The sequence below is a fragment of the Dama dama genome, chromosome 9, assembly GCF_033118175.1.
Source record: "Dama dama isolate Ldn47 chromosome 9, ASM3311817v1, whole genome shotgun sequence".
Lineage (NCBI taxonomy): Eukaryota > Metazoa > Chordata > Mammalia > Artiodactyla > Cervidae > Dama > Dama dama.
The window spans coordinates 23,688,526-23,715,015 of record NC_083689.1 but is presented as its reverse complement, the minus strand read 5'-3'; the positions used below and the strand labels follow the sequence as shown (position 1 = coordinate 23,715,015).

At 54.1% G+C, this 26,490-nt stretch overlaps 2 protein-coding genes across 8 annotated transcripts in view; one reads left to right on the top strand and one right to left on the bottom strand.

Annotated features, from left to right (window-relative positions):
* The window catches only part of PIP5K1C (phosphatidylinositol-4-phosphate 5-kinase type 1 gamma), a 45,245-nt gene extending 30,424 nt beyond the window's left edge, over positions 1 to 14,821 (bottom strand). For 3 of the 7 annotated variants that reach the window (XM_061150687.1, XM_061150688.1, XM_061150686.1), the window contains exon 1: positions 14,687 to 14,820. In XM_061150687.1, coding sequence (XP_061006670.1) covers positions 14,687 to 14,780 — 94 coding nt within the window. In that variant the 5' untranslated portion in view covers positions 14,781 to 14,820. Of the gene's footprint in view, positions 1 to 14,686 lie in introns of all 7 variants that reach the window. The other 4 variants (XM_061150689.1, XM_061150692.1, XM_061150693.1 and 1 more) reach the window with 4 other exon arrangements.
* Positions 14,822 to 19,931: 5,110 nt separating this feature from the next.
* Positions 19,932 to 26,490, top strand: part of TJP3 (tight junction protein 3) — a 29,803-nt gene continuing 23,244 nt past the window's right edge. Inside the window, exon 1 of the mRNA XM_061150684.1 lies at positions 19,932 to 20,164. The gene's annotated coding sequence lies outside the window, so the exon portion shown is untranslated. The remainder of the gene's footprint in view (positions 20,165 to 26,490) is intronic.

The window sequence follows — 26,490 nt, the reverse complement described above, 5'->3', positions numbered from 1 at the left end:
CCCACTTTACAGCTGGGGAGGCTGAGGCCCATTGGCCTGGTGACTTCAAAGGCTGCAAGGTCACTGCTGGCTGCACTGATAGCTACCCCGAGGCTGGAGCGGGGGCGGGGGGGGGGGGGCCGGTGCGGGGTAAGACAGGTGGAGGAGGTTCTGGTGTCCAGTTTCCAGATAATGGGGTCAGAGCCACATAGCCTGACTGAGGCTGCGCAGCCAGCAAGCCCCAGGGCCTGGGGGGTTTGATAAGTGACTTGCTCTGCGCTGGTCAGACGTGCCTGGTTGTGCGAGGTCTTCCACTGGGCCCAGACCATCACTGGGTAAGGCATGGCTCCACCCCTGTGATACAGGCACTAAGGAGAGGGAAGCCGTGTCTGGTTCACACCTGGGCAGAGCCAACCTTCCCTACGCCTGTCTTGGGGCCGCAGCAATCCCAGCTCTATCCTGCCCTGGTGGCCTGGATCACCCCTTCTGCATAACATACCACAATCCTGCCCCTAGTGCCCTCCCAACTCCACCAAAAGCTCCACTTTCCGCCCTGGATGCCTCTGCACCTGCCCAGGGCTGGGCATGGTGTGAACCTCAGTGAGTATCAGCTGAGTGAGAAACCCGGGAGGGCTGCATGGAGGAAGCTAAGAGTACGCCCTATCAGGAGCCTTGGGGAAGAGCGGTAGGAATGCAGCCCACACGTGTCTCCAACACATTCCGTCAAGCTGGACATCAGATGAAGGGCTGGAGGCCAGTACAGCCATGGACTGTGGTACTTCCTGACCAGCCTGTCCCAAGCAACACCCTGCCAGTCTCTCCTATTCAGAGGGAGAAACTGGGCTCAGAGAAGGGGTATTCAGATGTGAGTCGAGACAGAAGCACAACAGATGCTGCTGGAAGAAACAAGGTGGGTGTGGGGGGAAGAATACTTGCTGATGTGAGTCAAGAGCCAGCAACCTGCCCCGCGGACCAAACTCACCGCAGTGGTTAAAAGGTCTTACTGGCGCATGGCCCCTCCCGCTCATTCACAATCACAGCTGCATCAACTCCCACACAGACCACCCAGCCCCTCACAAAAAAGGTCTGCAACCCAGCAAGACCAGAGAGGTCGGGTGATGGGCTTCAAGCCTCGCGGGGCTCTGTCTCCCCGTCTCAGCACTGCTGCCCTTGGTGCTGACCCCCCAGCAGATGCCTGGGCCCAGGGGTGGACCAGCTGCCCCTTCCTCTTGTCCCTGCGAAGTCCCAGGGCGGGGAGGTTCTGACTCAGTAGGGCCTGGTCCTGCTCACCCAGAGCCGCAGCACTCTGCCTGGCAGGGTGGGAAGGGGCTCCCCAGGGGAAACCAGGGCACGGGGCCCAGTGCTCAGGAGGCGGACAGCAGACAGGGGCCAGACTGGAGGACAGTGGCCAGAGTGCCCAGGGATAGCGCCCCGCTCACCCCGCAGGCGTCCAGTGGAGGGTCATGTGCTGTCTCAGGGCTGGTGTACAAGGCTTCCTGGCCCAGTTTTCCTCCCAGATGTATTTTTACTTTCCGGCAGCCTGTGCTGGGCAACACACACTGCACCAGACGACACACATCACGCCAGACGACACACGCCACACCGGATTCCAGTGGACGAGGGCTTCAGGGTGAGATGGGGGCCACGGCTGGAAGTCTCCTGCTCGCTGGTGGGGTGGTGCTGCCAGCCAGGTGGGGGCTGTTCTCACATTCAGTCCCAGGCTCCACTTCCCAGGGGGCCTCCAGAACCCAAGGGCCTGGACCCGCCCAAAGTCCCTGGCAAGCTGGCAGCCGAGCCAGGTCCCCACTGCCTGGCTGGGCTCCGGGGGTGTCACAGGGGCTCCTGCCCTTTGAGGTCCCTTGAGCCAGGCTGACCACACAGGCCCATGTGATGAGACAGGGGTTAGGAATGTCCCATTTTACAGATGAGGGAATGGAGGCTCCATCCTGGGGGCGGCTCCTCCAGCCTGGCCCACAGCCTCACTACGACCTCATAAGAGATGCAGCCACGAGGTGTGGGGATAAGCCACCTTCGGATTCCCGACCCACAGAAAGTGGGAAATGACAGGTGTTTATCACTGTTTTAAGCCATGAAGCAGCTCTGGGGTAATGTCACACGGCAGTAACTAACGGATGCTACCTGGTCTCCGCATGGCCCCTGAGGGACAAAGCGGAAGAACAGAGACGGAGATGGAGAGCAGTCCATATGGGGGTCCTCCGGCCCTCACTCCTCCTCCTCCTGCGCTTACTCCCTGCGTTCCCACCACGTGGCCCCCTCACTGCTCCTCACACGTGCCAGGCACAGTCCTGCCCCAGGGTCTTTGCACATGCTTCTCCTCTTTCTGGAACACTCTACCCCAGCTCACAGATCAGGCCTGGATCAAATGGCACCTCCTCAGAGAGGCCTTCCCTGACCACTGGCTGAAGTTGGCCCCTGACCCCACTCCCTGCCGCTGATCCTAAGTCACACCCTGCCTGGTTTAAACCTTCTCCTGTACCTCTGCTCCTCCAGCAGCTGCTCCCTTAGAGGGGAGCAGTCACATCTCCTGCATGGCTGCAGCCCAGGGAGCAGGCACCTGGCACCACCATGGACAGAAGCACCCACCCTCTCCCCCTGGTGGTGACCCCAGGAATCATGTCGAGGTCTTGCGCCAGGGCAGGCAGGCTTGGCTCAGAGGGCAGACGGGGGCAGGAGCCTTGGGGTACAGCCTGCCGTGTGGGCCTCCAGCTCTGGCCCGCTGGAGCAACAGGATGAGGGCCCAGGAACAGTTACTGCTGAGCGTGACCATGCGATGAGGCCAGTGCTGCTGATTTACTGAAACTGCCCATCAGCCCACAAGATCAGTGCTATCATCACCTCTACACAGCAGATGTGGAGGTCGAAGCTCAGAGAGGCCAGGTCACTCACCAGAGGTCACTCAGGACCAAGAAAGGAGGATGCACTTGACGCCAGACAGCAGACTCCAGCCTGAGCCACAAGTGCATTCATGGAGAGCTGGGAAGGAACCAGCCATCTGAGAGCCGCACAGCCTCCCAGCAGCAGGAGAAGCTAGCACCAAGGTCCTGAGGCAGGACTGTGACTGCGGAGCTGGGGGTCAGCCAGAGGCTGTTGAGGCCAGAACAGAGTGAGCGACAAGAGGCGAGGGCAGGGAGGGGACAGCCCGGCCACATCTATCACTGCAGGACCCATGCGTGGTTGGTGATTAGGGTCCACCTGCAGCTCTTCCCAGACTGGGGTCCCGCTCACAGCAACACAAAACTAACCCAAACGCATCACAAACCTAAAAGAATGTGAGGGCTAAGGCCATAAAACCCTCAGAGGAAAACAAGGTAAATCCTCATGACCCCAGGTCAGGCAGGGATTTCTCAGCTACAACATTCAGGGAACCAGCAGCCAAGGAAGAGAGAAATGGGGCCTGGTCACAATGAAATGCATCTGTGCTTCCACCGGCACCACTGCGGAGGTGAGACAACCACCCACAGAACAGGAGGGAGCACTGTGGATCATCTGCCCGAGGAGGGGCTCATGTAAAGACCACAGAAAGAGGGTCTACAATAGAGTGATGAAACGAAAACCAACCCAACTGGAAGACAAGCAGGGACTTCATGGCAGTTCCTCGTGGTTAAGACTTCGCCTTTCGATGCAGCGGGTGTGGGTCTGATCCCTGGTCAGGGAACTGAGATTCTACATATCACATGGCCAAGGCACCAAACCATAAAACAGAAAGCATATTGCAACAAATTCAAGGAAGACTTTAAAATAGTCCACATCAAAAAAAAAAAAGAAAAAAAATTAAAAGAAGGACAGAAAAAAGAAAAGAAGCAAAGGATTTGAACAGACATTTCTCCAAGGAGGAGACATGAATGGCCAACAAGCAAGAGATGTTCACTGACCGTCAGGGAAACTCACCTGGAGATCATCGTGAGCGCCCACCCCCACCCCACAATGAGGATGGGGCAGGGGGACTGGTGCAGCTGAGTGGGAACAGAGCGGTGTCTCCTCAGAAGGGTAACCGGAGTTTCCATCTGACCCAGCAGCCCCGAAGCTGGGTGTCCGCCCAAGAGACATGAGGACCCGTGTCTACATAAGAGCTCTACACAAATGTTCTCAGCATACGAGCCACACCGGCCGAGAGGTGCAAACAGCCCGACTGTCCACGGACGGGCAGATAAACACATGTGTCCCTCCACCCCAGGAGCATCACTCGGCCACGAAAAGGAGAGAAGCCCTGACACTCGCTACCACGGAGAAGCACCCTGAGGACACGATGCTCAGTGAGAGAAACAGACACAGAAGGACACACAGGGTGTGACTCCACTGATGGGAAACGTCCAGAACAGGCAGGTCCACAGACACAGAGAGTGGGTCCCTGGTTGTCAGGGGCTGGGGGAAGGGATGGAGGGTCACTGCTCATGGGGACGGGTTTCCTTCTGGGGTGATGAAAGTATTCTAAAATCGACTGTGGTGATGGTTGCACCACTCTGTGAATATAGTAAAACCACTGAATTACACACTTTGAATAGGTAAAACCAAGTGGCATGTGAATTCTATCTCAACAAAGCTGTTACCCCAAAAAAGTGTTTAGGAAAACGCCTAAGTGCAGACTGAGGTCTGCAGCCCAACCTCGCCTCATTGCACAGGGCAGACACCACGTGCTTCTCACACTGCACGTCTGTGGGCACCCTGCATTGGGCAGGTGTGCCAGCGTCGTTTACCCAACAGCATTTGCTCCCTTCAAGTCTCTGAGTCACATTCTGTTAATTCTCACGTTTCAAACTTTATCACTATTATACTTGGTACAGTGACCTGTCGTAAGCGATCTTTGATGTTACCACCACAAAATGATTACTACTTTCTAAAGGCTCAGATAGCCAGTAAAGTTTTTTAGCAATAAAGTATTTTTAAAATATTTATTTATTCAGCTGTGCCAGATCTTAGCTGTGGCATGTGGGATCTAGTTCCCTGACCAGGGATTGAACCTGCACTGTGGGTGGGGGTGGAGGGAGTGGGAGGTGGGGGGTGCTGGTGAGAGAGGTGCCTGGGGTGGGCCTGAGGGTGGAGCCAGATCTGTATTTTGTGCCAGAAACACACGGCAGCTTCACAGAAGAGAAAAATCATGAGAGCTGAATTCTTGGGGGGTGGGGGGATGCAGTGGGCAGCACACACAAAGGCCCTGTGGTGACGGGATGGGACACTCTCCAGGAACAGCAGACAGGGTCTGATGTGGCTGGAGGGGAGCGTGCAGGTGGGGCCAAGTCCTGACCGGCAGCCCACACCACCCCCCCATCTCAGTGTACAGAGTGTCTCCAGAGCGGTAAACAGGAAGCCTTGCACAGGACAGGGTCGGGGATGGCAAGGGGGGCGGGGGCAGGGGTGTTCATCCAGGACTCTGTGGGCCCTGAGAGAAAGAAGGTTCCAGAACCTTCACCACAGACAGCAGAACAGCCATCGGGAGCAAGCACAGGTCTGCTGTCAAGAGTTCAGGGCCCGCAGCTCAGGCAGAGACAACCCAGAGGGCAGTGGACGGTCACCACACGGCCATCACGTGAAAGGTCTAAGGGTATGGGGGCAGCCTTGGCCAGGAAAATCAAGTGGGCTTCCTGGAAGAGCAGGCAAGGACAGGTTCCCTTCCCAGGAGGAGGGCAGGGTCACCAGGCACATGCCCAGTGGCTCCACAGGTGGCAGGGTATGGGTGGCCATCTGAGGTTAGGGTCACAGAGGGGCCCTCAGAGGGTCCCACTGACCCCAAATGCTGAGTGTGATCCTGGATGGAGTCCCAGGGAGGAAGCAGATGTTACCACGCAGGACGGCCTGGGTTAATTCATGGAACTGAATTTTGTCCCATGTTCCATTTCCTCCACGTGACCCTGTGCTGGGCTCAGAGAGCCTCATTGTTTATGGGGCACACAGCCCGGCCTCCTCCGTCCTCCTTACTCACAGATTCCCCATCTGCAGGTCTACCTAGCGGTTGGAATGTACCTGTAACTCACATGTTCACTCCCAGGTACATGCAGATCAGCAAGGTCCTAAAATGCTCCCCATGTGCCCAGTGAGGTGACGCCCTGGCTGCTGGGTTCAGCCCTCAGACAAGGGTCCTTTGCGGGGTCTCTTTAGTGCCAGGCTTTCTGCATTTCTGACTGAATCAACAGCTGGTGTCAGACTAGGCTGCGTGGGGATCAGTCGTGACACTGGGTGACAGAGCCCTAGGGAGCCCGGCCCTGCGTGTCCTCCTTCCCCTGGACTTCATGGCAGAGGGCAGGTGGGTGTCGCCAGAATGTCGCCCACAACTCTGAGAAGGTTTCAAAGTTTTCAAAGTAAAATGTCGAAAGGATAATAATATACACAGAGACAGGTAAACACCCAGAATAACAGTCATTGCCTCTGCAGAGATGCAGGGTCGAGACAGAAACAAACGCTCACTTTCCACCAACTGCAGGTCTCACTGCAGCTTTTCTCCTGGTAAACGTGTTATTACTTGCAGCTGAAGGCACGACTTCTGCATGAAGGCAGAGGCAGACGAGAGGAATCGAATAAAAGTCCAGAAATAGACCAGCCCCTCGCCGGAGTCTGGCCTGCGATCGAGGTGACATTTGCCAGCGGGAGGAAAGCAGATTATCCAGGAAGAGGGGCTGGGATGACCCAGAACTGCCCGGGAGCACTCTGCTCGATTAAACCCTCACACATCTCATGCCAGAATAAACTCCAAACCTAACAGGAATTTAAACATAAAGGGAAAAAAGTAAAATTATAGAAGTACTAGAGGAATTTAACTGTAACCTCAGTTACAGTTTTTACAGAATTTACAATTTTACAGTTACAGAATTTAACTGTAACCTCAGCACAAACGACACCAACCTGAGAAACCATAGAAGGAGAGACAATGATAAATGTGACCACATGAAAACAAAATATCTCCCTGGCATCAAAAATCACTGTAAGAGAAGATGGGGAGAAGCTACTTGTATCATGGATTAAAAAAATAAATAAACCTTCCATAATACATAAAGTGAAGTCGCTCAGTCATGTCTGACTCTTTGCGACCCATGCACTAGTCCACGGAATTCTCCAGGCCAGAATACTGGAGTGGGTAGCTTTTCCCTTCTCCAGGGATCTTCCCAACCCAGGGATTGAACCTGGGTCTCCCAAATTGCAGGCAGATTCTTTACCAGCTGAGCCAAAAGGGAAGCCCAGCTCCTACAGATCAATAAGTAAAAGACTGATAAATAATTTGAAAATGGAAAACATATGAAGCAACTGATATGCAATTCCCAGAAAATGAGGTAAGAGTCCTGAGATGTGTAGGATGGAATGCATCTGACCTCAGTGGGTAGGTCCCTTTATCTTAGGTTTTTCTGCTCCTTGTGCTGGGACACGTTTTTCTTTCTTTTTTTCTATTTTATGGCCATGCCACTTTGCATATGGGATCTTAGTTCCCTGACCAAGAATCGAACCCGTACTCCTGGCAATGGAAGCGCAGCATCTTAACCACTGGACCACCAGAGAAGTCCCAGGACACACTTTCAACAAAATGAAGATGAAACATTAAGATGAAACAATACGTGAAAACCTTTCCCTCTGATTCATGTTTTCTCTGACTCAGTTTCGATATGTATTAATATGAGAGATATATATACACAAGTTGCAACTACATCAAGACATCCTTTTGTGTGTAAGTTCAGCAAAGATGGAAAAAATGAAAGAGGCGCTGCGCTCTTACCCTTGCTGGAGGGAGCTCAGAACAGTTCACCTGGGGTTAATCTAATCACATGCATCTTAACAATGCTCCAACATCTTGGGGGCCCTGCAGACCTGGGGGCTGTCCCTCCTAGAGTCAGCCAACTCCCAGATCACAAACAACTTGCCCATGAGCACATGTGTGCTGTGCAAACCAAGCCACCATGGTTCACACCCTCCCCCTCCTCATCCTGCTCACACACAAGCCTGAGGGCCCCACCCCAACCACTCCCGGCCAGGCCAGGCCCAGTCAGGGTTCACCCCACATCCCAGAGCCACTGCCATCAAACCAGTCAACCCTAAGCTGGCTCAGGGTGCTGACCCTGATCGTCCCTCCTATTCTGAGGACACCCCGATAAAGGCCCCTGCTCTCTCCACATCCATCCCAGCCCCTGGCCGGTGGCAGAGGGACCCCAGAGACAGCCCACTCAGCTTCCTGCCCTGGCGGGTGCCCCCAGACCACCTGCCCCCAGTGGCTGGGCCCTGTCCTGGACAGCTCCTGTGGGCTGACTCATCTAACCCTCACGGGACCCCGAGAGGAAGGCAAGCCTGGATCCTGCTTCCCCCATGAACCTCCCGGGGCTGCTGGGACGCCCGCTCCCTGGTCACCTTCCCTCCAGTGGCCACAGGTTGAAAAGGCCATGTCCTACCAGAGGCACTAAGACGTGTCCCCAAATGGGGACTTCAGCTGCCCGGTCATCGCTCCACGCAGGGAGGCCCTGGCCCTACCTCGCCCCCACCTCCCCGCCCCAAAGCCACCTGCCCACCACCCCCCGGGCTCCAGATTGGGACCTCTGCCCTCATGCACTTCTCTATGCCTCATACTAACACTGCACCTGACAGTCCCCCACACCTGCTCCCAGCCCATCCGCCACCTCAGACGAGGCAATTTGTCTTTCTGGGGCGCAGATCACAACATGGGAGTCACCCCCTACTCCCCACTGTCTCTTGCTCCTCCATGCTCAACTCTTCAATCAGTCCTGTCAATTTGGCTTCTAAAATCTACTCTGAATCACTCCTGCCTCCACCTGAGCCCCAGCCCTACCCACCAGGACCCGCACAGTCCCCTCTGCCCCGGTGCCACCCTCCCTCCTCCCTCCCCACAGTCTGTCTCCTACTGTGGCTCAGTCTGTGAGCACCTAAGTCAGGCCCCACCCCTCCTCTGCCCACAGCCCTCCAGGGCTCCCAATTCCCTGGGGAAAAAGCCCATGTCCTCCCCCAGGCCCATGAGGCCCTGCACAACCTGCCTGTCCCCTCCTTGACCTCCCCTCCCGGCTCTGCTCCAGACACACAAGCCTCCTCTATGTTCCTCCAACATGGTCTGCCCCAGGGCCTTTGCACGTGCTGGAAGCCCCTCCCCACACTCCATAGTGCACACCCCTCTGTCCTTTCTCTCCCCTTCTCTGCTCTTCTCTTCCCCCTAGCAGCATTATACCTCTTTTCCTCTTTCATTTACTGTCTCCATGCACCCCACCAGCAACCCCCCCCACACACAGGGACCATGCTGTCTCACTCAGACTGGCTCCAGCACCTGGCCTAGCCACTCTTCAGCACCCACATGTACACGAACACTCGCCCTGCATCCCACAGCCTAACTTTCAAGGACAACCCCGGCCCCCAGGATCAAGGCCCACATATGGACATGATGAGTATGTGACTGAGTGAGGCACGACTGTGACTAATGCTGGGGTCCCCTTCCTGGGTCAGAGCCAGACGCCAGGTCCCCAGATGCCCTCCTGCTCCCTCTGGCACCTGGTTCCTCAGGTTGGACCCTAACTTCTCCAGGCGGCCTGGTGGTGCCTAATTAGTGCAAGGGCCCCTTGGCTAATCCCCAGGCCAGTAATCCCCAACGTGGGCGGTCTCACCTCAAGCCCCGAAGCCCAGCTGGCAGCAGCCCGGAAATTCCCAGCAGGGTTCCAACCTGGACTGTTATGAGTGGTGACATGCAGCTGGGGCTGGGCTTGGGGAACAGGGGGACCTGGAGTCCAGACACTCTGGATCCTCAGTCCCCAGGCTGGTAAATGCTGTCACTTAATGAGCGCTGCCAGGGGAGGTGGGTCCCACCTCTTCCTGCCCTACCAAATCTTTGGGACCCCATTGTGCTCACCTTGCGAGGTGGAAAGAGGTACACAGTCCTTGGCCCAGGCAAGAGTGAGTCAGGCCGAGCCTCAGGCCACCCCACCCAAGGTCCCGTGGGCCTCCACCTGCCTCAGGAGTCCTGGGAAGCCCACCAGACCTGCCCTTCCCCCATCAGCACAAGCCTGCCAGAGCCTGGACCCCCAGACCGGCTCCTTCTTGGGCCCTTCCCTATCCGCCGTCATCAACTCCAGGGTGCAGACTCTCTCATCTTCCTCCACCCCCACAAGACCCCCGTCCAGGCCCCCAGCCCCACAGCCTTCTCCCTACCAAGCCACCCAAGTGTGATCCCTCTGGAGTGTGACCTACCACCCTGCTCACACCCGCCAGTGCCATCAACTGGACTCAGACCAGAACCTGAGTGAGGCCAGCCCCACCATGCTCATTCCTGCCCCAGGGCCTTTGCCCAGCTGATCTCCTGCCTAAATGTTTGACATGGCTGCTATTTCTCCCTCGGGTCACCTGCTCCCCTGACAGCTCCAAGGCAGCAGCTCCTGGTCACCCCCTGGGGCCATAATGCCCCTTTCACTGCCCACACAGCTCCCTTGGAGCCAGTGTGGTCTGACTCAAGGGTTGGCAGGCATCTTCCATAGAGCACCAGTTAGCAAGTGTCCCCGACATCACAGGCCACGAGGCCATCTCAACACTCAGCTCTGCTGCTGCAGCTGGATACCCTGTGGACGACAGGCAAGTGACAGGGCCTGGCCAAGCGCCAACGAGACGTGACAAAGACTGGCAGGTGGGATGGACTCGGGCCTCAGTCTACGACCCCGGTCTCACCTGCTTGCCATCGCACCCTGACCCCCACCAACCTGAGAGCAAGGGAGCCCTGGTACCTGACCCCCACCCCAGCTAGCCTCCACGAATGTCCAACAGGCCACACCAGGCACAGAGTGACAAATAACCACACGACCCCATGAGCCGAGTTGGACATCGGCCCTGCCCGTCCAGGTTCTGAGGGAAGTGGTCCCTTGAGCAGGTCTCCACCCAGCCTTCCAGGGCTCTACATGTCAATCCGCCTGGCCCAGCCCTCCAAGAAAGGCACAGAGAGGCTGCTTTACAGAGAGGACTGAGTGTGCTGGCCCAAGTGCCGGATGTCACATCACTAGAAAGCGGCCAGGGTGGGATCAGAACTGGGACCCTTCTGCCTCCAAAGGCTGTAGCTGACTCAGCGAGGGGACGAGGGCGGCCACAGCCCCAGGTTACCATCTACCCACAGCTGCAGAGGAGGCCTCATGAGGAGGCCCCGCCCGCCCAGCCATGATGGCCCCCACTGCTCTTCAAGCCACTCAGGCCTTTGCCTGGGCCGTGCTGGCTTCCTGACCCTCCTTCAGGCCCCTCAACCATCAGGGGAAGCCTGAGAGGAGATGTCAGAGCAAAACCTGGAAGGGCTCCAGAAGCAAAGACAGGGATATGAAAGACAAGCATCCCGGGCAGAGAGCACAGCAGGTGCAAAGGCCCTGGGGCAGGACTGGGTCTGGTGTGCTGGAGGAGCAGGGTGGAGGCCTGGGTGTCTGTTACAGAGTGAGAGAAGGGGAGCGAGCGAAGAGGGGAGGGCAAGACATGCATGGCCTTGGGGAGGACCTGGGCTTTTACCCCAGGGAGGTGGGACCCTGGAGGGCTGTGGCAGAGGAAGGGCAGAGCCTTCTGGAGTTGAGTGGCAGGGAACACAGGAAGAGACAGGAGATCAGGCCAGCCATAAGGATGGGGCTAAACCAGGTGGAGTCAGAGGGGTGGGGGGAAGTGGGTGGATTTTCAGTCTATTTGGAGGCAAAGCCGACAAAATCTGCCACCAAGTTAAACGTGGGAAGGGGTTGGGGGTCTGTGGGACGAAGCTGACTGTTCTGAAATATCATGGTAGCAAGAAGGGCAGGAGGGAAATAGCTCAGAAGCACCAGACCATAGCACAGCCGAAGCCCACAGGCAGCTCATGGGCCCCCACAAGGCCCAGCCCTCCCTGAGATCCTTGCTGGAGCCAGACACCCCATACAGCCCCCAAGAGCCAGCAGAGAAGCCCAGCAGGCCTTCCCTGGACCAGGCCTTGGGAACCTAGGCATTTAAAGTAACCAGATTCTAAACACCACTAACATTTAACTCCCATCAGATTGGCCCCAGTGACTGAGGCTGATAACATCCGGAGTGGAGCTGGCAAGGCTGTGGGCACACAGACAGTCAGGCTCTCTCAGCCCTGCCGGGACTCTCCACAAAGCCCCCAAGCGTCAACCTGCTTGCCCCTGACCCAGCCACTCAGAGGCAGGGACTCCAACCTCTAGAGATGAAAGCACCACGGCACCAGGCCACGTTCAAGGGCGTTTACTGCAGTACGGCAGTGACAGCAAAGCCGGCTCCAGACACCACCCAACTGTCCCCCACCAGGAAGCCCTCTGAGTCAGTAAGGCCTAACTGGCGTGGGCTGTTGCTAAAGTTCCCCAAGCACTATCCACTTGCTGACGTGCTAATGCAGGTACTGCCGGCGGCGTGGCCCCATTTTACAGATGGGGACACTGAGGCTCAGAGAGATCAAGGCATTTGACCTTGGAGGTCACGGAGCACCTAAGTGGAGCTCAGGCAAGCTACAGAGTTTCTACCCTCTCAATCATAGCGCTGGATTCTCTCTCTCCGAAAAGAACTGATACCAACATGGGGGGCGGGGGGGGGAGGATACATACTGTGGATAAAAAAGCCAGCAAGGCACAGAATGATACGGGAAGTGCAGCAGGCCTCACCCTGGGTGGCTGCATCTCCAGGGAACACGGGTGATGTCTGGGGAGGAGGTCTGTGGTCATCAGGACTGGGGGGCTCCTGGCATCGAGTGAGTGGGGGCAGGGATGCTGCTCCACTCCCCACAGCATCCAGGATGGTGTCCCCACAACAAAGAACTTTCCAGCCCCAACCGTCACTAATGCCAAGGTGTGAGGGTACCCTCCGAACCCCTTGGTAAATGAGCAGCCCCGGTTGTGTATGTACGCATCTGTGTGAGCAGCAGGAAAGGCGTGGACAGTTGTTCCCCAAACTTAACAGAAATGGGTTCAGCAAAGGAGAGGCAGTTCTTGACCCTACAGTGAGTGAAATAAGCCATCAGCTGTGGGAGTTGGGTTTCTGTGGATTTGGGGACAGGCAGGGGTCGGGGTGGCGGGGGCTCTCACTGGTCAAGTCCCTGTGCTCAGACCCGACCACAGCCGGGCCCTGGAACTTTATCTGCCCCCATCACCTAGCCCCTGATAAGACAGACGTTTGCTGTGTGGCTTTCCTGTGGTCACTGCGTCCTAGGCTGTTTTGTCTCTGCCCATATAGGGCAGAGAACTGCTGGTGGAGGTCAGGGGGCTGAGAAGGGACTTCAGCCGGGTCCCTCCGCTGTCTGGAGCCGGCGAGCCAGGGTATCGCTGCCAGCAAAGAAGCAGGGCGTGGGGGCCGGATGGTGGAGCTGAACGGGGTCATCCACCACGCAGCTCCAGATGGTAGCAGGAAGGGGAGCGGTGGGAGTGCTCCGGAGCCCGGGGTGGGTTGGGGAGGGGGGTGGAGATTGCTCCCCGCTCCAGCTCTTCCTCCAGACATTTCTCCCAACTCCTGGGCAGTGGCAGTATCTCCCGCCTGCCACGGAAGCTTCGGGAGGCCCGGGGGAGGAGGATGATGGGTGCCCCAGGTGGGTGTCCATAGGGACTCGCCAGCGAGGGCTGCCTGAGGGGGGGGGGGCGGGGGAGGGAGAGGGAAATGGAGAATTCTGCAGATCCGGAAACTTTATACTTGGAAGCCTGAAATTTGGACCAAGAAGGAACCGGCCCCTCCAGGAAGGGACTGGGCTCTGCCTGGAGCCTGCAGGGCTGGGTGAGGCCGTATCCCTCCAGAAACCTGCTCTAGGGAAGGGCGAGGGATACAGGCCCAGGAGAGGAGAAGGGGAAAGCAGCACCCCCGACAGAGCCACGACAGCCCCCTCCCAACATCCAGAGAAAAGGCTGGGGGCTTGCCTGTTCCCCACCTGCTTGCAGAGCCCTAGCACTGAAGGTGTCTGGAGATGTCAACCCCTAACCCCCTCCTGTTAGAACAAGTAAACTGAGGCCCAGGAAGGGAAAGAAGGCCAGTGAACTAAAAACCTGGTCTGGTGAATTCCACAAAGAAAGATAAGATAGTCAGGAGGCTGGCCTTCGAGACCCCTTATTCCCACCACAGCAGCCCCTGCCCTTCACGACCAGTAAGATGGGCCCAGAGGGTGCCCGCTTGCAGAGCAAGAGGTGAGGCCCGGGCGCTGACACTAGCAAGGTGGGCGGCCGGGAACAGAGGGTCCGCATCACCCTTTGGAGGCAGGGCTCCTCACCGGAACGGGGGTACTCCACAATCCCACGCGTAGAGCAGGCCCCTCACAAAATCGGGTGGGATGTCGTCCCCCAGCACCCTCAGCAGGAGGCAGGCAGGGCACCCACTCACCCATGGCGCGTCCTAAATGGGGGTCACCTGCCCCCGCCCAGAGGTGAGGACCCATCTTCCCCGCGCGCCTCCAACCCGGGCTGCTCCACCCACAGCCTCCCAGAATGGGGCCCTGCACCCACCCCCGCCCCCAGACCCACAGCTCTCCCCAAGGACCCCAGGAAAGGGCGGCGCCACCCCTGAGCCACCGAGGCAGGGAGTTCCGTCCTCCCTCGGGCCCCAGGCAACGCGTCCCCTGGCCCCGGAGTGGGGCGTTCCATCCCCCCCGCGAGCGCCCCCGAGTGGAACGTTCCGGCCTTCCTGCCGCGGGTCCCGACGCCCCTCCAGCGCTCGGACGGGTCCACTGGGCCCCGGCAGGGGGGTCAGGCGGGTCCATTAGGGAAGCGGGGAGGGGAGGAAGGTCCGGAACCGTTACCTGCTGTCGCACCGCTCTCCGCCGCCCAGGCCGCCTCCGAGGTCACGGCCCCGGCTTCGGCGCTCTCCGCCTCGTCCGGCACCTCCAGCTCCATGGCCGCGCGCGGACCCGCCGGCGGGCTGGCGGGCGGCCGGGCGGCCGGAGGCTGCGACCCGAGCTGCGGCCGCCGCCGCTGAACAACAACCGCCGCCGGCTGGAGAGCGGAGGGAGGGGGCCGGCCCCAGGGAGAGAGGGGCGGGCCCGGGGCGGGGCCAGGCTCTGCGCCCTCACGCACTGCGCGCGTCGCCAATAGGGACTCGGGGGCGGGGCCTGGTGCGTCAGAGTCCCCGGTCGCGTCGCGAGCGCCCTCACGCGCCCAGGGAGTGGAAGAGCAGCGCCATTTCTGCCAATACTGCTGTAGTGCTCTCTCTCCGTCGAGTGCGATTCTATGACCCCACCGACTGTAGCCCGCTAGGCCCCTCGGTCAGTGAGATTATCCCAGGCAAGAATACTGGAGTGGGTTGCCATTTCCTTCTCCAGACTGATGTAGTACTTAAGAGCATTATTTATAACGAATGTAAAAAACAATTACAGTTTAAAATCATCATACTAGTAATACTTATATTAAATATGCTTACATTTGATGTCAGTAATGGTTATGTAATAATGTAATAAGTAACTTTAATTTTTATCATTATGCAGAACATACAAATTATGTGTGATTTTGTATTGATCTATTAACATTATTAAATAGTGATATGGTATCATGATAAGTAATATTAATAAGTAAAATAAAATATTATTTATGATTTATAACATGTGTGTTTGTAATGTGGTAAAAATTAGTTACACATAATAACATTCTTAAGTGTCAAGCTCAGTGCTAAAGCCTTTATATGCAATATCACAAAAGTCAAACAGACCTGATTTTTATTTATTTTTTTTTATTTAAAAAAAGTACTTATTTATTTATTTAGCTGTACTGGGTCTTAGTTGAGGCATGTGGGATCTAGTTCCCTGACCAGGAATCAAACCCGGGCCCCCTGCATTGGGACCATGGGGGTCTTAGCCACTGGACCACCAGAGAAGTCCCTGTTTCATTTTTTTAAAACTACTATAGCCCCATTCAGTTCAGTTCAGTTGCCCAGTTGTGTCCAATTCTTTGCAACCCCATGGACTGCAGCACTCCAGGCTTCCTGGTCCATCACCAACTGCGGGAGCTTACTCAAACTCATGTCCATCGAGTTGGTGATGCCATCCAACCATCTCATCTTCTGTCATCCCCTTCTCCTCCTGCCTTCAATTTTTCCCAGCATCAGGGTCTTCTCCAACGAGTCAGTTCTTTGCATCAGGTGGCCCAATTGGAGCTTCAGCTTCAGCATCAGTCCTTCCAATGAATATTCAGGGCTGATTTCTTTTAGGATTGACTAGTTGGATCTCCTTGCTATCTAAGGGACTCTCAAGAGTCTTCTCCAACACCACAATTCAAAAGCATCAATTCTTCAGTGCTCAGCTTTCTTTATAGCCCAACTCTCATGTCTGTACATGACTACTGGAAAAACCATAGCTTTGACTAGATGGACTTTTGTTGGCAAAGTAATGTCTCTGCTTTTTAATATGCTGTCTAGGTTAGTCATAGGTTTCCTTCTAAGGTGTAAGCATCTTTTAATTTCATGGCTGCAGTCACCATCTGCAGTAATTTTGGAGCCCCCCCCCAAAAAAATAAAGTCTATCACTTTTTGCATTGTTTCCCCATCTATTTGCCATGATGCGATGGGACGAATGCCATGATCTTAGTTTTCTGAAGGTTTTTATCCCCATTACCTAACACAAAACATTAGACCTAGAAGACAATAAATACTTGATAATGTTGATCAACCAGATGGAAACTATTATCATCCCCATTTCACACATGAGGAAACAGGAACCCAGAGAGCTGAAGTCACGTGTTTGGAATTACACAAAATACCTCGTCGTGAAGCAGCCTCTTTTCTTATTGTGTTAAGAATGATAATATTATTAAAGTGCAGTGGTGAGCTCACCAGTGCTATGGTCAGGCAGTTATTCATTCTGAAGTCATGGTTTGGGGGATAATAAATGTTGCTATTAGTAGTTTTATTCATTATTAATGATTTCTGCTTGGAGGCAGGTGGGGGAGTCCGAGCACACAGGTGGTGTAGGTTGGAGCTGGGATGTTTTCACCCAGGCCTGTCCAACTCCAGACATGTGACTCTTCTCTTCACTGTCATGTTGCTGGCGAGGTCAGCGGGAGGCTAAGACTGGGTTTTGGGGTGCTGGGTGATGGGATGAAGGGGAAACAGCGAGACAGAGCAGCCTTCAGTCAGACCCAGGGCTCAGAAAGATACTTCTAAAATATTCTCTATCGAAACAAGGAGACAAATGAAGAAAAAGGAAGACATAGAGAACAGGACCCAGGATCAGGTGGAGGGATCCCCCAGCTTAGCTATTAGAAATGAACCAACTCAGAGGGGAGGGGATCAACAGATGATGGATACACCTATGTGGTCTACCCAATATTCCACCTATGTGGAATATGATTCCGCCTTAAAAAGGAGATTCTGACACACACTGCCACATGGATGAACCTTGAGGACACGATGCTCAGTGAGAGAAGCCAGACACAGGACAAATAGTGTCTGATTCCACTCACCTGAGGTCCCTGGAGGAGTCAGATCCATAGAGACAGGAAGTAGATGGTGGGGGAGGGGTGAGGAGTCAGTGGTTCATCGACACAGAGCTTCCGTTTGGGAAGCTGAGAAAGTTCTGGAGATGATGGTGAGGATGGTTGCACAACAATGTGAAGGTACTGAATGCAGCCAAGCTGTGCGAGTGAATACTATGCTTTGTGTATTTTGCCACCATTTTTCTAAAAGGCTCCAAGAGGAGTTCTTTGGTTCTGATTCATTTTTAATCTGCCTTGAGAAAAGATTTATATCCATGGTTCTCAAAACGAGGTGCCCGGACCTGCCCCCATCAGCATCCACCAGGAGCTTGCTAGAAATGCAGGTTTTCGGGCCCCCCGCCCCCCAGGGCTCCTGCATCAAAAACTCGGGGTGCGGGGACTCATAATCTTTCTCTGAGCCTCTCAAGGCGTTTCGGATGCCTGATAGAATTTGAGAACCACTGACTCAGACAACTGGAAGTGCAGAGGAGGGGCCAGGATCGGGATGGGGCAGCGGCCTTTGCTCCTCAGAATTCATCCTCCCGTGTCCCTGCTCAAAATTCCCATTTTGCAGGATGGGAAACCAAAGCGGCCGCGACTGGAATTGGTAGCCTGGTTTCGTGCGCCCCCTGGTGGCCATAGAGGTCATTACCGGCAGTACTGGGTCCTGCAGGTTGTTCAGTCGCTCAATGGCGTCAGACTCTTTGCAACTCCATGGACTGCATGCAGACTGTCCATCACCAACTCCCGGAGTTTGCTCAAACTCATGTCTGTTGAGTCGGTGATGCCGTCCAACCATCTCATCCTGTCTTCCCCTTCTCCTCCTGCCTTCAATCTTTCCAATGAGTCTTTCCATCAGGGTCTTTTCCAATGAGTTGGCTCTTCTCAACAGGTGCCCAAAGTATTGGAGCTTCAGCTTCAGCATCAATCCTGGAGGTAAAAGGGACTTAATGAATCTTTCACTCCCTCCCCAAACTTCCCCATGTTCCTTCCATTCATTCATTCATTCACTTCACAAATATTTACTGGACACCTGCTGTGTACCAAGCACTGTTCTATGCCACAAGGACACACGAATAAGCAAGACCAAATTCCTACCTCAGAGAGGAACCATCTAAGGGAACTCCCTGGTGGTCCAGGGGTTAGGACACAGTGCTCACACTGCCAGGGGCCAAGGTTTGATCCCTGGTCAGGGAACTAAAATCTCACAAGCTACGTGTGTGGCCATAAAGAAAAAAGAGAGAGAGAGAGATCTAGGAGAAACAGATAAACAAGCAGACAATACACAAGGCATTTTAGCTGCTAACAAATACTTTGAAAATAATAGAGATAGTTACAGCAGCAAGAGAGGTGATCAAAAAAGCCTCCACAGTTGATGTGTGCTTGTGGTTGTTATTTAGTCACTGAGCACTTATCCCAGTGTTTTCCAGTAGAACTACAAGGCAATGTAAAATTTTAAATGTCATTTAAAGTTTTCTAGCAACCACATTCTTAAGAAATTAAAAAAACCAGGGACTTCCCTGGTGGTCCAGTGGTTAAGACTCTACATTTCCAATGTAGGGGCTGTGGGCTTCATCCCGTGGTCAGAGAACTAAGATCCAACATACCATGGGGCATGTCCAAAAATAAATAAATAAAAATAAAACAAGTAGGTGACATTACTTTTAAGAATATATTTCATTTAACCCAATACATTCAGAACCATTGTCATCTCTACAGGGAATCGATGTGTAAAACTAACGAACTATTTTAGGTTCTTTCCTGCAGAACGGCCCTTCCAAATCCTGTGTGTATCTCGCCCACCTCTCATTCATGCAGACCAGCCACCTGTGGGTAGAGATTAGAAAGTGCTGCCCTGGCCTGCAAAGCTCTGAGCACTTTATGGACCAACATTCATTCAGTTGCTCAAGGAAACAACCCTAGGAGCAAACACCAGTGTTGTTTCCATTTTTAAACATTTTGTGCTTGTTTGTTTTTATTGGAGTATAGTTGCTATACAATGTTTTATGTTGTTTCTTTTTTTTGGAGGGGGGTTGATTTTTTTTGTTTTGGCTGCAAGGCGTGACACCTGGGATTCTAGTTTCCTGACCAGAGATTGAACCCATGACTCCCTCTATTGGGAGCACAGTCTTAACCACTGGACTGCCAGGGAAGTTTCTGTTCCCATTTTTTGAGAAGAGGAAACTGAGGGGGCCTGGGTGATTCGCCCAAAGCTGCCCAGCTGGGAAGTGATAGAAAATTCTCAGAGTAGGGATCTTGCCACTCATGTGGGGGTAGGGAAGCAGATTTTGTGCTAAGATCCTCAGGAAGGAAAGGAGCAGTCCTGCCCCCAGGTGCCTGGAGGAAGGCAGGGGGAGCGATGGCCGGGTGGGGTGGGGGCGGGCGGGGACGCACCATTCATTCACTCAGTTCTGAATTTATTCCACCAATGTCTTCCACCTGCCACGTGGGCCCATCTCTTGCTGATGCCAAGGGCTTGGCGGTAGCCAGCGCAAGTGGGATGGGACTGGGCGTCCCTGGCCTCTGGGCGGGCAGGGGTTAAGGCCAGCGGCTCCCACGTGAGTGCACCTTGCGACAGAACCACACACCCAACCAGGTCTCTCTCGCTCTCGCCAGTCGGCTTGTGGCTGTCGCCCTGCTGGTTCCACCTGGCACGGGACGGGCCAGTCTGCGGCCACCGCAGAAGGAAAAGTTGGGCAAACAAGTGGGCAGGCCGGAGCCCAAGCCTCGGGTCCCCTCCCTGCCCCCGATGCCAGGCGGACATCCAGGCCCTGACTGCTGCTGCCTGTCCAGAGGCCACCCAGCCTCCTAGACAGGTGAGTCCCCCACCCCAATCGGCCTACCACCCCAAAGGTACTGTCCAGATGGGGCTCCCCACCATGAGGTCCCGGGCCCCATGCCACCTCCCCCCACCACCAGGCTCCCAGGAAAGCAGGAAACCGACACTCCTGTGTGGGCATTTGACATAGTTTCTAAGGGATTATCTGGCTGGCAGTTACTGCCCCTGGCAGCCCGCCCAGGACGCCACAGCCACAGACTTCAGAGGGTCATTGTTGGCCCAAGCTCTTTCAGGGAGGCTGAGGGGGTACCAGCTGGCCTCTGATCCCCCAAACTGAGGAGGGGAGGCTGACGGGGAGGTGGCAGGTGAGACAAATTGGCACCTGGTTGGTATTTGGACCTCCTGGAACTTCTTAAGGGGCCCCCAAGTTTTCAGACAGTTGCATCTCGTCTCCCTCCACCCCTGCTGCTGGAGCCGGGGGCAACAAGGGTCCTGGGGGAGGAGGGCTTATCTCCTTATATCTTATTTCTTCTCTGGGTGAAATCTCCCTACGGAGAAATGAAGCAATGAGTGGGTGGATGATGGCCACAAGAACCTGGAGAGCGGACTGTGGGCAAGAAGCCAGGATGGTTTCCAGGCAAAGGAAGATTAGACCCCCAAGAAGACAGGAATCTGGTGGCAAGAGCTTTTCTGGGTCATTTTCTCCCAAAAAGTGCAGGACAAAGAGCGTGTCCTAGCCAACCAAGTGTCTGATTGCACCTCAAAGCTCTTTGTCCGAGATGAAGAGGGCCCTCTGGGACTCAGAATGCATGAGCGTCCCAGTTGCAGGGTATGTGGTTGTGGGGGCAGGGGGTGGTGACTGGTGTTTGGAGTTACTCCTGGGAAACAGATGCTAAGATTCAGGGTCTGAGGGGTTAGGAGGGAATATACCTCGACTGGGGTTTGGAGAAAGAAAAACCCATGGAGTCAGAGAGATCTGACTTCAGTTTTCCACTCTGTGAAATGGGTATAATTAGAGACACCAAGTCGCAGGGCTGCTGAGAATAGCATATGCTAGAGCACATAATAGATTCCCAATCATGCAAGGGGTAGGGTAAACTGTGCCCCCCCAAATCAGAATGCCAAACCAGGGGTAGCTGCCTTCCTCTTTTGCAGAGGTCAAATCCAGGCTCAGAGAGGGGCAGCCACCTGCCCTGGGCTGCACAGGAAAGTAGGGCTGTCAGCCTGGTAGGAGTGAACATGTGGAGAGTCGGGGAGGTGTGGGGGCTGCCTAAGCCCCCACCCCCAGCCAATACCCCAGTTTCAGCATCTTGTTAGAGTCCTGCCTCCCTGGCTCAGGGCTTCCTTGTGGCCCCGGTTCTGGGGAAAGTCCACTGCGGGAGTCTGGGTTCCTGTTCTTCCTCCTCGGGTCTGGCCTGGTGCCAGGGAAGCTGTGTTTGCTCAGGGCGGAGCCTGACACCCTTTGGAATGGGCTGAGGTTAGCCGGGATCATGCCTGGGAGGAGGTGCTCTCCAGGGAATGAACCTGCATTTACGGAGAACCTACTACTACGTGCGGAGTGCTGGTCCAGGCCGTGGGGATTCAGGGAGCAATCAAGAGAAACAAAGATCCCTGCTCTTGTGGGGCTTGTGTTTTGGTGGAGGAAGACAGACAAGAAACAAGAGACAATGAGGAAGTAAACTATATCCTGGGTTAGAAGATGGTCAGTCTTAGAGAAAAAAGAAAAAAAAAAAGTGAAAGAGGTACAGCTGCTGCTGCTGCTGCTAAGTCACTTCAGTTGTGTCCGACTCTGTGCGACCCCAGAGATGGCAGCCCACCAGGCTCCTCTGTCCCTGGGATTCTCCAGGCAAGAGTACTGGAGCGGGTTGCAGGGATAGGAGTAAAACAGGCAGGGAGGTATTTCACAATCTTAAGTAGAAAGATCAGGGGAGAACTCGTTGCTTTTCAGTTGCTCCATTATGTCCGACTCTTTGTGACCCCATGGGCGTCTGACAGCATGCCAGGCTTCCCTGTCCTTCACTATCTCCTGGAGCTTGCTCAAACTTATATCCATTGAGTTAGCGATGCCATTCAACCATCTCATCTTCTGTTGCCCCATTCTCCTCCTGCTTTCAACCTTTCCCAGCACCAGGGTCTTTTCCAATGAGTCAGTTCTTCACATCAGGTGGCCAGAGTATTGGAAGTTCAGCTTCAGCATCAGTCCTTCCAATGAACATTCAGGGTTGATTTCCTTTAGGATTGACTGTTTGGATCTCTTTGCAGTCCAAAGGACTCAAGAGTTGTCTCCAACACCACAATTCGAAAGCATCAATTCTTCAGTGCTCAGCCTTCTTTATGGTTCAACTCTCACATCCATACATGACTATTGGAAAAACCATAGCTTTGTCGGCTCAGGGTGACAAAGTAATATCTCTGCTTTTAATACATTGTCTAGGTTTGTCATAGCTTTTCTTCCAAGGAATAGACGTCTTGTAATTTCGTGAACTCATTGAGAAGGGGACATTTGAGCAGAGACTTGAATGAAGTGAGTGGTTGGGGGAGGGGCATTCCAAGGGCAAAGCACAGCCTGTGCAAAGGCCCTGGGGCAGGATTATGCCTGGTAGAACAGCTGGGAGGCCTCTGTGTATGAACAGAGGGGAGAGAAGGAGACAAGGGGAAGGCCCGGAGGGGACGGGACAGGTCCTGCAGGACGTTGTGAACCTCTGGAAGGACACTAGCTTTTAGGCTTAGGGAGGTGGGACACCTGGAGAGCTGTGAGCAGAGGAGGGGTGGGGCCTGACTCTGGCGCTCACGGTTGCCATCTGGTGGCTGCTTCAGGGAGGACAGACTGTGGAGGGTGAGGGTGGAACCAGGGACCTGGAGAAGTGGACTCTGCTGGTCCAGGTGGGCGAGGATGGGGTGAACCATGTGGAGGCTCAGAAGGAGAAAGAAGTGGGAGGATTCTGGACACATTTTGGGAGAACTAAGAACATTTGCTGACATATGAAAGACAGGGTTCAGGGTGATTAGGAAGAAAAGTGGGAAGAATGTTCTGGGACTTGAAGATGTTAACGGGTAAGAGGGAGTACGTGGAAATTTCTTGAGGGAGGAGCCTTGGACACTAGAGTGAAGGCTTTCAGTGTAATGGAGGTAAGGGATTTTTTTTTTTTTTTCAAAAAAATATAAAAGCATGACTATACTGTAATATAAACCAAACAAGGCCCTCCCTGTGGTCCAGTGGCTAAGACTCCATGCTCCCGATGCAGAGGGCCTGGGTTCGCTCCCTGGTCAGTAAACTAGATCCCACATGCTGCAACTAAGACCTGGTGCAGCCAAATAAACAAATAAAAATAAATATTTAAAAATAAAACAAACAGGTGCTTTATGAGTTTACTTAACTCATTCATTAATATGGGAACTCATAAGATCTTACAGCTTGTTTAAAGGAGAGCCTATTAACAAAGAACACATATAGGCAATCAAGGCTGAAATGAAATAACAAATAGTTATAAAACCGGTCAATAACCACAGGACAATAATCAATAGTGTCCGCAGGACAAAATTCATTTATATGTCTATGGACAAGAATAGTTTGCAATGTTACCAGTTTCCTGTAACTTTGTTGTTGCTGTGAAGTCGTGAAGTCCTGTTTGATGCTTTTGCAACCCCAGAGACAGTAGCCTGCCAGGCTCCTCTGTCCATGGGATTTCCCAGGTGGGAATACTGGAGTGGGTTGTCATTTCCTCTTCCAGGGGATCTTCCTGACCCAGGGATTGAATCGGAGTCTCCTGCATTGGCAGGCGGGCTCTTTACCATTGAGCCACCAGGGAAGCCATTCCTGTAATTTACAGGGATGTAAAATAATTTGAAGACCCTAAGAAGCACAGATAACTAAGAAGAGTGCCCGGAGCCTGGCATTGATCAAATACTCAATAAATATCCTGACCAAAGGCTAGGGAACTATGGAATGTTCTTGAGCTAAAGCCACAGCTTTTTAGCCACACACTAATTGCTGACACTGTTCTGTTTATTTATTTATTTTGGTCGAGACACACAACATGTGGGGTATTAGTTCCCTGACCAGGGCTCAAACCCACATCCTCTACAGTGGAAGTTCAGAGCCTTAACCACTGGACATGCAGCGAAGTCCCCCAGAAGGGTCTTCACCCCTCTCCTTCCAACATCAAAGTGCTCTCCCTAAGGTGCTCCAGCGCCCTCACGGTGCCAACTGCTGGGACATACCTCAGTGCTGTGAGCATTCACAAGCCAGCCGCACCCCAGAATCTGCCCTTCCTCCCATGCCCTCTGCCTGAACCCATAACCCCAGTCCAGCACTGGACAATCCCCAAATGAGGAGCAGTGTGCAAAGCCACTGCCTGGTCTTCTCCAGACTGGAAAGGTCCATGGAACAAGGGGGAGTGGAGCCCGAGGAGATGTGAGGACCAGATGCGCTGTGAGATGCTAAACAGGGTCCTGGTGCAGTAAGACCTGAACGCAGCCTGGAGTGTAGTTAGCAGTGATGAGACTGCGGTTTCTTAGTTTTGGCAGGTACATTGTGGTCATGTACAATGATGTTTGGAGAAACTGGGTGAGAAGCATAGGGGGCCTCTCTGAATTTCATCTACAACTTTTCTGTCAATTTAAAAATGGTCCGGGAAGTTCCCTGTTGGTCCAGTGGTTAGGCCTCCGCTCTTTCATTGTCCGAGGACCTGGGTTCAATCCCTGGTCGGGGAACTAAGATTCCACTAGAGGCACGGCCAAAATTAAATAAATAAAATAAATTAAAAGTTCCAAAATAAAATGTCTTGGTTCTTTTTGGCATCGCAGCTTGTGGAATCTTATTTCCCTGGCGAGGGATTGAACCTGGGCCCTCGGGCAGTGAAAGCACAGAGTCCTAGTCACTTGACCCCTAGGGAATTCCCCCAAAATAAAACTTGATTTGAAACGTTTTTGTTTTTTTTTTGCAGGGCCTCTGGGTTTGGGCTCACAGCTCACCTAGTTTCGGCCCCCCGCCACTCAGTCTGTCATCCTAGCAGTGGGCCACCAGAGGGCGCCATTGGGCCCCTGAATCAGGCCCTGGCCCTTCATCTGCCCATAGCCCTCCTGGGTCCCACCTCCCCGGGGCCAGAAGCCCTTATCTCCTCCCAGCCCTCCTCTCCTCCTTCTCTCTCCCTTGCTCGCTGTGCTCCAGCCACAAGGTTTTACTCGCTGTTCCTCCAACACTCTAGGCCCAGTCCTGCCCCAGGGCCTTTGCACTGGCTGTCCACCCAACTCTCCCATGGTGCCTCCCTTACCTCCTTCAGGTCTAGCTGTTACCTCCTCCCAGATCCCTCTCACTTAGGTCACTCCTATTAATCTCAGTAACACCTCCTCAGAGAAGCCCTCCAGGAGTCCCCAGACCAGCTGTGTCTCTGTGCAGGTGCTCTCAGAAATCTAGATTGGACATTTTATTTCTTCTACCTGTAGATTAGACCATTGTCTATCTTCCCCGAGGGCCCTGGGCTTCCTTTTGTTGTTGTCGTCATCCAGTGATCAGTCGTGTCTGACTCTTTGCGACCCCATTGACTGCAGCACGCCAGGCTTCCCTGTCCTTCACTATCTCCTAGAATTTGCTCAAACTCATGTCCACTGAGTCAATGATGCCATCCAACTGTCTCATCCTCTCCTCCTCCTGCCCTCAATCTTTCCCAGCATCAGGGTCTTTTCCAATGAGTCGGCTCTCTGCATCAGATGGCCAAAGTATTGGAGCTATTGGAGCTTCAACATCAGTCCTCCCAATGAATATTCAGGGTTGATTTCCTGTAGGATTGATTGGTTTGATCGCCGTGCTGTCCAAGGGACTCCCAAGAGTCTTTTCCAATGCCACAATTCAAAAGCATCAATTCTTCGGGTGCTCAGCCTTCTTTAGGGCAGGGCCTGCGTCAGAGTTGGGTGTACACAGTGGGCGCTCAGTAATTGAATGAGCCAGCGCCCAGCCAGGTGGCTGAGCAGCTTCATTCTTGGGTTCTGGTCAGACCTGTTTGACCACAAATAAGACCTCCGCCTCCTGCAGCCCAGCAAAGCAGCCTCCACCAGGGAGTCTTTAAGCCTCAGGCGTGATTGACCACCACTCCCTCCCTCCAGGTTCCCACCCTTCCTGGTGGCCACCATTCAGGGAGACCTCAGCCCTGTCCCCACCCCTTTTGAGCTGAGTTTCCCCCTGGAGGGCTCAGAAAGGGCAGAGAAGGGTCATCCCTCAGGTTCCTAGTATCCTCCCCTCCCACAACATCACTTCAGGCCATGTGCACACTGCCTCCTCCTGGTGGTAATCAGCACTGCAACTTCAGGCGGGAATTCCTTACCCCCTCACTTCCTCCTTCACTTGGTGCATAACAAGGGTTTGAA